The 10053-nt window shown below is 47.7% G+C and overlaps 3 protein-coding genes across 3 annotated transcripts in view; 1 reads left to right on the top strand and 2 right to left on the bottom strand.

The window, feature by feature from the left end:
* Nucleotides 1–533: 533 nt before the first annotated feature.
* cks2 (CDC28 protein kinase regulatory subunit 2) lies at nucleotides 534–2309 on the top strand. Its single transcript, XM_062452841.1, has 3 exons — nucleotides 534–773; nucleotides 1276–1403; nucleotides 1698–2309. The coding sequence occupies exons 1-3, from the start codon at nucleotides 715–717 to the stop codon at nucleotides 1739–1741; spliced, it is 231 nt and encodes a 76-aa protein (XP_062308825.1). The 5' UTR covers nucleotides 534–714; the 3' UTR covers nucleotides 1742–2309.
* cimap1d (CIMAP1 family member D) lies at nucleotides 2172–4710 on the bottom strand. Its single transcript, XM_062452840.1, has 4 exons — nucleotides 4089–4710; nucleotides 3377–3487; nucleotides 3027–3140; nucleotides 2172–2936 (listed from the first exon to the last, which is right to left on the bottom strand). Exons 1-4 carry the CDS (start codon nucleotides 4135–4137, stop codon nucleotides 2449–2451), a joined length of 762 nt encoding a protein of 253 aa, XP_062308824.1. The 5' UTR covers nucleotides 4138–4710; the 3' UTR covers nucleotides 2172–2448.
* Nucleotides 4711–5544: 834 nt separating this feature from the next.
* The window catches only part of cpamd8 (C3 and PZP like alpha-2-macroglobulin domain containing 8), a 17556-nt gene continuing 13047 nt past the window's right edge, over nucleotides 5545–10053 (bottom strand). Inside the window, 11 exon segments of the mRNA XM_062452253.1 lie at nucleotides 5545–6450; nucleotides 6577–6766; nucleotides 7567–7641; nucleotides 8239–8317; nucleotides 8319–8387; nucleotides 8389–8473; nucleotides 9519–9547; nucleotides 9549–9587; nucleotides 9589–9626; nucleotides 9778–9883; nucleotides 10012–10047. Of these exon segments, the coding sequence (XP_062308237.1) occupies nucleotide 6450; nucleotides 6577–6766; nucleotides 7567–7641; nucleotides 8239–8317; nucleotides 8319–8387; nucleotides 8389–8473; nucleotides 9519–9547; nucleotides 9549–9587; nucleotides 9589–9626; nucleotides 9778–9883; nucleotides 10012–10047 (747 nt within the window). The 3' untranslated portion in view covers nucleotides 5545–6449.

Raw genomic sequence — 10053 nt, 5'->3', positions numbered from 1 at the left:
ATATATATAGTATAAATACTCAATTTGGACTTTTTATCAATCTAGGCATTTTGATGAAACATCTTTACACAAAACATAGCACTGAAGTGTTCACCTGCTCAAAGCACATGAGCAGTAAAACATCACCAGTAGGCTAGTAGGACGAGGCTTATGAAAAAGCGAAAAGTTGCATATCTGCGCTCGAACGTGACAGGAACCAATGTGGTTAGACCTCTATGTGGTCAAAAATGTGACATTTGGCAAATGTGCATTGCTAACTCAAACAATTCAAAGGCATACGTTGATAGGACGCAAATAACAAATAAGTCAATAAAGATCAGTCGGTTGGTGGGTCCCTGGATTGTTCTGGTAAACAAGTACATTGCATGTATTTAGATTGTATTGTGAGAGAATGGAATTATTTATCAAGTCCTCTACCTCAACCCAGTTGAAGATTTTCCAACAAACAATTGTTTGTAACACGATCAGAGCGCCGACCACGTAAGCACGTGAGAGCCAGGGACGTCGATTCCTGTGTGCGCGCGCGGCTTCACCAATCCGTGCAAAGCGAGGGACCGTTGAGTTTGAAATGTGCAGCACTGCCACCGCCAGATGACGACTAGCGCCCATTCCCGTTCAAACTGAACACCGACAGCTGTTTGATATCCATTAGCTAACGTTTAAAACAGAACTAGAGGGATACAACTCAGCAAGCTGTGGTATATTCTGTTAAACATGTCAAAAAAACAAATCTACTATTCTGACAAGTACACGGATGAAGAGTTCGAGTACAGGTTGGTTTATGTTTGACGTTGAGCAAATGTGCCAGCACTGCAGTGCACTGACATATCTAGCAGTGTTTGCTAGCTACAGTAGATACTAGCTTAGCTAAACTACCAATAAGCAGTACAGTCGCTTGGTTAACCACACTAATCACGTATACAGGATATTGTATCTAGCTAGGCGGCCTGACTAACGTTGTTTTAGCTCTACAGATACAGTAACTTAAAACAGTTATTACAGTATACTAGACTAGCTAGAGATACTATTGCCAGCCACTTTAGTTAGCTAGCTAATACAATTCATAAATAATGCATTACTGTATCTAGAAAGATAATCTAGTTTGTTATCCTTATTGATTAGTTAGTCATTGAACTGCTACAGGACACGGCTAAGCCTTGAACTGTCAATTAATGACACATTCGACATTGTTGACTTTAGGTAACTAATCATGGCATGAACAACGTTAGTTGGCTAGTTAGCCAGCTTCGATCTGAGATGTTTGATCTGTTTCAGGCATGTCATGCTTCCAAAGCAGTTGTCAAAACTGGTGCCATCGTCCCATTTAATGACAGAAGAGGAGTGGAGGGGGTTGGGGGTTCAGCAGAGCCAAGGATGGATCCATTACATGATCCACAAGCCAGGTGAGAAACCGCCCGGTGAGATGTCATGTTCGGTGAACAACTGACGTATAGGAAAAACGTCATGGGCCACACGGGTGGAAATGTCCTTTTGGCAAGCGTGGCAGGTTACACATGCAACATTTAAATACTCATGGCTTGACATCTTTATCTCGCGAATGTACATTTCAAAGTGTAATGTCCCCTGATGTGAAAATATTTCAGCCAAAGCTATCTGGATTTAGAAAACGGATTCATATTGTACACATTCGCATGAAGACCAACAGTAGTGATGTTTATTTGTGCTTCTCTCCCCAGAACCTCACATACTGCTCTTCAGAAGACCCCTTCCTAAAGACTGAGATGGAACAGTCCGCCCAAGAAAACCACCTTTGTTGATTTGTATACTGTAGTCTTTGTTGACAATACACAATGTGCATCTCTCCACGTATGTCGGTGTTTAGTATAGACCCCTTAATTGCAGTTTTTCCGAAAAACTCCTTCCCTTAAATTGTGGAGGTGCTTTAAGATGGAGGCAGCCAAGGAAAGCTCAGGACAGAAACGACTGCCCCATTTAATAGGTGGCGAGCAGTTCTGCTGTGATTGGTTTGATTGAGTCTTGCAACAGTATGAAGATGGGATTTCTCGTGGGAGATTTGACCTCGCCTGGATAACATGTGTTTCTTTGATGTTAAGTTACTTCTCAAGATTAGCTTTATTTGCAACCCATGGACCAATGGAGTTATGTTTTATTGAGCATATGATCCAGTCGAAAAGATGTGTTCAGTATTTTACTTTATTGATTATTTACTGTGTGAATATTTATATATTCTTACAGAACATACATTTTGATAAATGTGTAAAGTTTTTGTTGATTCTTAGACAGTACTGTTATTTCTGAACAGTACAAATAAAACTTATTGCTCTACATTCTGTTTACATTCTAATTCTACGTTTATTCATTCCTTAAGACCTCTGCGTCTATTGAATCACATTTGTCCACATCTATTGAATATCAAAGTGGAATTCCATTCAGCCGCAGGTCAGACCTCTATGAAGATGTGTCTGCTTAGTCAGCTGCATTGACCACCAGCGGAGTGACAAACTCAGAGTGTCTTATCCCCAGGGAGAAGGCAGGCGCCCGGGGCTTGTGAACGATCACCTTCTCCGGGTTGTGTGTGCCAGGCCCGGGCTTCACCGTGGCGTCGGCGGGGAAGCCGTGGCGACCGAGCATGGAGAACGCCGGCTGGCGTGGCAGGTAGACGCTGGGGTCTGTGCTGTTGTACCTCCCAGGACCGGGGGTCTTTGACAAGTCCTCCGAGGGACCCCCAGACTTGCACAGCCCCGAGATGGTGTAGCTGGCGCTGGCTTGCTTGGTGGGGACCTGGGGCCCCATCAGGGCAGGGAGAGAGTATTTGTTAGGGGCCGGCACCGGGTCCACGGTGCGATAACGCGTGCGGCATCCCATGGTGTAAGATGGAGGTCTGCGCTGACTGTTACACGGAGGAGCGTTCTCTGGGTTGTAGGCGCCTGGGCCTGGAGTCTGGAACATTCTCTCTGGTGGGAGAAGAAACGGGTTTGTGTGTCAGGCTGCTGACAAGCTCTGTCTTCCACGCTTGCATTAACCTGCGGTTGGCGTGAACTTACTTGGTCCCCTCACTCTGCCTAACATGGAGTATGCAGGGTTGCCGTCCCTTCCGAAGCGAGTCATTTTGGCGTCTATGTAATACTGTGGCCCAGGACTGGAGTCGACACTGTACACTGTCAAAGAAAAAGAGGGAGCGTTTTAAAAATGCATACAACATTGTCGGGCTATATAGGATCATCATTTTGAGATTTGTCTCCCTCCAAAGGATATAATTTGATATTGCAAAATTATCTAAATACAGATAGGTAAACGGTACTGCAGCCTTTTCCAGTATCATTTCACGAAGGATTATACCTTGGTGATGTCTGTCTAGTGAGGTTTTGAGGAGTTCTGACTCTCCTGAACTTACGGTTATTGCTCATCCTGGTGTGGAAAGAGTAAGCAGGGCTCGTTGGCTTGGTGAAGTCATGACCAATGAAGCCAATGGTTGGTGGCAGTGCATATCGGCCAGGCCCGGGTCCTGAGGAGACCATATGCTAAATACATTGCAGACTGGTGTTCACACCCACATGAAATCAACTCAAGAGAAGAGAAGATTTAGTCCATACAAATACTGAATTTAGGTGTGTGGTCCAGCTAGTGTAGTGATGAGGGAGCCGAAAAATTTAAAGCTTATAACTGTCTATCACTATTGTCTCTGGAGTAATGAAAAATGTTCATATAGCTGCAGTAGATCTTCCAAGCTGGATTGGCCGGATGTTCCTAACAGCTGGCGCCGCACGGCAACAGAAATTCTCTGGGGAATTCACCAAGGCACCAACTTGGGAAATGACATGACATCAGCATTCAGATACTCAGTTGTCAATGCATACACACTGCCACTTGTGGGTCAGGATTTTTTACACTTAATAAATCAAGCCCTGGCAAGTCCTGAGAAATGATCATGTCCTTCAGTCAGTGCTTCCTTCAGCAGTGAACAGTGTTAACAGCTACTGTAATGTAATGGACACTAAATGAGAATGATGAATTATCACATAACTAAAGGAGCAGTTTTTTCTCTGCACACGATCTTGAGCAATGTTAAAAACAGTAGTTTCATTTGCAAGACTTAATCTCCTCACCTTTCTCTTTTCCAGCAATGATGGGGCGCTTTTTTTCCACTTCCCCCATGGTCAAGGAGGTTGTGAACTTGAATCCCTGGACCTACTTAAAAAATTCCACAAGCATTCACTTCGCAGCTCATATTGGAAATGGGACAAAATGTGAACCAGACCAGAACAGCAACACAAGTAATCTACACTTCACAGAAAGGTGTCAATCTAACACAACTATCAAGATCAAGCCACATTTTCCAGCACAATTTCTCTAATAGAGTCAACGCTAAGAAGGAGTTGGATGGAATCAGCTACGGTATAGATGACTACACAGGCTGGAAATGAATCTTGGCAGACAGGTCCTTTAGCTCCTTAGGTAGTTAAGCTCATCTCCATATTAGAGATGGTGAGTCTTCAGCCCTAAATCCAGAAACCACCCTCATTTCTGTCTCTGATGCTTAGGTACCCCGACTAGATCCCTGCGTTGGTACTTTGAGCTCGATCACCCCCAAAATGTGTAACCTTTCACCTGTCGGTTCACCTCAACCAGATCTCCCGCTTGCCTTTTCGGAAGAGCTCCCCTGCCAGAGATGTGCCTTGATGTGCTGCTGGGACAACGTCACCCTTCCGATTCCCTCTCGTGTAACGCTATCTCCTCACAGCAATCCATGAAACCAAGATCCCCCAGCCCCTCTCTACCCCCTTTCTCTTTTCACTCTCTCTGTTCATCGCAGTGTGGCGACACAATATCACTCTTCAACCATGCAGGCTGTTGCCAGGGAGACTATCCTGGATATACAGTTCCAGGAGACAGACCTCCCACAGGGCTTCCTGAGCCTGGCTGATACCTCCTCTGTCCCTTACTGGGTTCCAAAAATACTCCATCAAACCGAATAAACTTCCATCCAAATAGCTACTTTCTACAGCAGTGTTGTGGTACACAGTTGTGTGGGCCGTATGGCTTGAGGTACGACAACATGCTGTGGCGTCACAAGAGACCCATTCGACAACCTTCTTAGCCAAAGTAGTTTGGCACAGCTAGTCCCACTAAAACATGCAGTGCATGTTGCCAGAGGATATGGAGCATTGACAAGTGCCCTGACTAGAAAACAAACATTAAACATTAACCGGCTCTAACTCTCTGCTGGCCGCTGCTTAAGTAACCTGAGTCTGTCGTTAACAGGGACAAACACACACACATGAATGCACACACACACACGCCAGCCCACCACACACAGTCCTGCCAGGGGGTCAGAGAGGCCTCGCGAGGAAGCATCCCAGCACAGCGAACTGCAAACAGGAAATGACCTCCAGGGTAAACTACTGTCAAGGCAGTGGACAAACAGAGGGGCTATATGTATGTCTGGGACACATAAACACAAACACACACATGTACACACACAGTAGGAAATACAGTAAACTTCTGCTCAACGACAGACTTTTTGCCGTAGACAGAAGCATAGCACAGACAACAGAGACAATGATAGTATACACAGTTTATTCTTGTATTTTTCAAAAGCACTGTAAAGGATGGGGGGGGTTGGCTACATCAAATTTGGTACATTTACAGGAATTCCGAACTTCATTCTTACTTTAGGGTGAATCGCTTCATGGGTAAACGTATTACAAAAACAAAATAGCTTATGTACTGCACAATCAAATCCCTGTATGCTCAGTAAAGTAACAGCTGTATAATATTATCCCTGTGTTGTGTGTAGATGATTGTAGCTTGGTAGTGTGAAATGAAAAAGTATTTGAGCTTATCTGTCTCAAGGAAAAACTAATAGTAGTCTGTCTTTTTCTTTCCAGCATCTTAACTCTATAATAAACGTACAGAAATATATCGTGTTTCTTTCTCCGATTAGATAAATGTGCTCCATATATCTTGCCATATTTGACATGCTATAAGACTGTGAGTGGGTGGAAGAGGGCAAAGGTCAATGACAAATCAAAGGGCAAATAAAAAAAACAAATACACTAGCTAAAAATAAATACCACAGATACAAAAGAAGAAAAAAAAAAAAAGTTTAAACTCAGTTGTAATTACAAACATAAATACTTGACTATTAAAAGTAGATTAAAGACACTACACAGGGTAACAAAGAAGCTATGTTTGTAAGGCCTGGGATGATATAAACCGATGATAAGAAAGGTAAAGAATGAGGCCTGGAGGTAACAAAACTCTCCTACACACATACACACACACTCACACACACAAACACACGCACACACACACCACACTCACGCACACACACACACACACACTCCCACCATATCTTCCTTTTGGCCTGGACAGTTCCCACTCTCCTCTTCCTCGGCTCACTTTAACATATTCACAAACAATGTACAATTTGTCGCGGCGGCTTGGAGCTGGGCGAGGGAGCGCTTTCTGTGGACAAGGACAGACGACAAGACACGTGGTTAGGATCTCGGAAAAACACGCGTCATTCCCCACGCGTCATTCGACGTGCCGTGTACTGATCTCAGCCCGAGCGGGAGTTTCGTCGGACCGTACCATCTCTCAGGGGTGTCTATCGTGTCCGGCGGGGGTAGCTGGCTGTCTGCCGGCCCCCCCTGCTCTCCTGCCTGCTCCCCCACCGGCAGCTCAAGATGGTCTTCTCCGTCCACGGCGAAGGGCTCGGAGTCTGCGTCGTACTCATAGGAGTAGTAGGACATCTCGGCCATGGAGCCCGGCTCCTCCTCAACTGGAAACCGGAGGGGCAGGAGAGGGGGTGGGAGAGGGCAAGGGGGAGGAGAGGGGGGGTTGCCAGGGATGGGGGAGGAGAGGGGGAGAGCAAGGATAGAGAGAGATTGAAAGAGAGGGGAAGTTCCACCTTCCTTATACAGATGTTTCCAGGCAAACATATGTCATTTATCACGTGCACAATTCGAAAAGAAGTATTTCTTAACACACAGTGTTCAATGTTCCGGGGTAGAACAGATCCATTGGTTACACCCAGTGGCCAGTAGAGGTCACTGTATGCTTATAAAACATCCCCCTTTCCAAACATGTTTACCTTGTCCACAAATGAAATACTTCTTATTATGTTTCTTACTCAGTTGTTGCGTTCGTTTACAAATCTAACATGCCCCCACTAGGAAGGAACATGCCAAAGATCTACAGTTCTTCTACCCTTTGGAAAAACTGACAACTTGTTGGCACAGGACATCTAATTTAACACTGTCTTTATGTTTCTAAAAGGATCATTCTGAAATGTCAAAGTGGTTTGGATTACAGTGACATAGTTTGTACAATGTCCATTTACTGGAACCACCTAGTTTTATACATGCCAACGGGAGAGTGTGAAACTACATCTTCTAATGGTATTCCGGCACACCTCTTTGAACCTGAGAGACCTTTGACTGAGAGGAACTCTGGCAGGACTACTGACAGCTGCAGGAGGAGAGCATGTCAGCACAGGCAGAACCATATCAAACACACACACACACACACCAGCAGTCTGCATGACTGAAGTATTTTGCGTGGTGCATCTGTGTAGAGTACCTGCGTGTATGGAGATTGGAGCGGCCTCTGCTTGCTCGTCTGTCACCGGCTCACTGTCCTTCACCACGGATTCCACTGCGCACACACACACACACACACACACACACAGTCATTAACATCCGCAAACAAACACAGCTAAACATGCACAGCGCCTTAAATACATATCACGGATAGTAATAACCGTAGCCAAACTAAACCCACAGGAGAGAGAGAGTGTAAAGACTGGAATTTCTTTTACTGTAAATATTTAATTGAACCTTCACATAAGCAGGGGAAGTCCCCTAGATATTTCCATCTCTGTCATCTATTAATAATCTAAAGTGTTAGCCAACTGGGACAGGCAGGCCAGTCCTCCCAGAGTGGTTTTGTGTCTGGTTCGTCCTCATCCGCTCCGCAGCGAGAATGCTCCTTTGTTGTTGTGTCTGTGCGTTGGAAAGGAATGTGACAGCGTTTTTCAAAGGCCTGGTACAAAAGCACTCTGTCATTTGGGGTGCCCTGTAATATAGCAGAGCTGGGCAGAGAGAGGGGGGGGGGGTGGAAGGGGGGGGGGGGGGAGCGCACCTCAAACACGCTCCATCCAGCAATCAGTGGCACACCTGAACAGCTGTTTCCACGGCGTCCTCCACCCACACACACGCTCACACACACTCACACACACAGAGCGGATCTTACTCTGGGGACACTGGGACAAGGGCACTTGCTCGATGCGGGTCCCGTTGCGACAGGCTGACACCTCCATCTGGCACAGGCTTCTGGTACACCTGGCCGTCCGAGCCGCACACAGGCTCCCCGTCGTAACCGCAGTCCCTGTAGCAGGTGCAAACGCTCAAACCGCTCCTCCTCCAGACAGCCATACACGTTGTTGCATTGGTTCCCCTGGACAAACCCTGGGGAAGGGGAAAAAGTCGTTTTAGCTGGGGGGGGGGGGGGGGGTGGGTGGGGGGGGGTGATGTGATGTCATCGCACGCATGATGTGAGACGAGGAGAGAGAGAGAGACAGATAGAGAGAGACAGAGAGATAGAGAGAGAGAGAGAGAGAGAGAGAGAGAGGAGGGGCAGAGAGGGGACGTGTGGAGGAGCGGAGGAGAGAGAGGGAAAACAAACAGGGAACGGAAGGAGCGAGCGCCTCTGAGCGTTGTGGACGCGGGCCGCTCAGGGGCGTGTTGAGTTATCCCCCATAATGCCCTGGGGCCTGGGCATGGCAGCCAGCTGCGCCTCGGCCCCCCCCGGCCAAACACTCAGTCAACACGCCGAGGGTCACCTTCTCGTCGCCACGGAGACAGGGCCAAACTCAGTCATCTGTTGTAGCAACACAGGTCCCCTCTAATGAGAGCAAGAGCGTGGCTCTCCCTGAAGATAAAACCCTGGCTGATGACAAGGCCGGTGGGCTTCTCTGGTTCCGTGTCCGCCCCGGCGCCAGGCCCTGGCAGGGCACGCAGAGGTGCATTCTGGGACCTGAGTCTCACCCCCCTGCAAAGCCCCATACGTGAGCAGCAGCAGCTCTCAGGATAAAGGGATGGTATCGATTCTGTACAGAACCCATTCGCACACGATGAGCAAGTTAATGAGAGTATTGTGAGGTCACCCTCTCCCTCTCCCTCTCCCCTCTCCCCCTCTCCCCTCTCTCTCCTCTCTCCTCTCTCCCCTCTCTCCCTCTCCCTCTCTCCTCTCTCCTCTCTCCCTCTCGCTCTCTCTCTCTCGTCTCTAATCTCTCTCTCTCCTCTCTCTCTCTCTCTCTCTCGATCTCTCTCTCTCTCTCTCTCTCTCTCTCTCTCTCTCTCTCTTCTCTCTCTCCTCTCTCTCTCTCTCTCTCTCTCTCTCTCTCTCTTCTCTCTCTCTGATCTCTTCTCTCTCTCTCTCTCTCGTTGTTTGGGAGACAGACGTTCCAGTCCCCAGGGTCTGTGTGCCCGGGAAGGGAGGGGGGGGGGTTGGGTTGGGGGTATCTCACCTATCACTGATTGGTTGAACTCTCCACCTCGTTGGCAGGTCGTCCCATCACACAGCTCCCGGGCCAGCGGACTGCGTCTCGCTCACGTTGTAGAAGCGAGTGGCCTCGAACGCTACACCGAACACACACACACGAACACACACACACTGACACTCGCGGCTGCCACGCCACAGAAACGGCAATTTCCTCAAGAGGGCCCCGTTGGGGTAAATCACGGAGAGTTCAAGGGTTTTCCTGCTAAACAGTCTCGGTAGGGAGCGCACCTGGTTCGTAGTAGTCGTAGATCTTGACAGGAACAGGTGCTGTCTTGCCCACTATGTACTCCCTGATCGCCTGGAAGGCCACACACGTCATGCACTGACTGGAGATCTGTGAAGGGGGGGGGGGCAAACCCACCATTAGGACCACACAGAAGACCTCCGATTGGCTGTCCTGAGCGCTGCAGGCTGCAGTGTGTGGTGTGTTTGTTTCGGAGACAGTCTCTCCGCGCCCCTCACCTCATCGAAGTAGAAGAAGACTTTTCTTCCGTCCACCTCGTA

Source organism: Osmerus eperlanus, chromosome 26, assembly GCF_963692335.1.
Source record: "Osmerus eperlanus chromosome 26, fOsmEpe2.1, whole genome shotgun sequence".
Taxonomy (NCBI): Eukaryota; Metazoa; Chordata; class Actinopteri; order Osmeriformes; family Osmeridae; genus Osmerus; species Osmerus eperlanus.
This window is presented reverse-complemented; position numbering and strand designations above follow the sequence as displayed.

Excerpts from the sequence above, each read along its gene's own strand:
- cks2 (XM_062452841.1), top strand. The coding sequence starts at position 715 with ATGTCAAAAAAACAAATCTACTATTCTGACAAGTACACGGATGAAGAG. Across the intron at positions 774-1,275 it reads GATGAAGAGTTCGAGTACAG|GCATGTCATGCTTCCAAAGC; the intron begins GTTGGTTTATGT and ends GATCTGTTTCAG. Across the intron at positions 1,404-1,697 it reads TTACATGATCCACAAGCCAG|AACCTCACATACTGCTCTTC; the intron begins GTGAGAAACCGC and ends TTCTCTCCCCAG.
- cimap1d (XM_062452840.1), bottom strand. The coding sequence starts at position 4,137 with ATGGGGGAAGTGGAAAAAAAGCGCCCCATCATTGCTGGAAAAGAGAAA. Across the intron at positions 3,141-3,376 it reads CACCAGGATGAGCAATAACC|TGTACAGTGTCGACTCCAGT; the intron begins GTAAGTTCAGGA and ends TTTCTTTGACAG. Across the intron at positions 2,937-3,026 it reads AGGCAGAGTGAGGGGACCAA|AGAGAATGTTCCAGACTCCA; the intron begins GTAAGTTCACGC and ends TTCTCCCACCAG.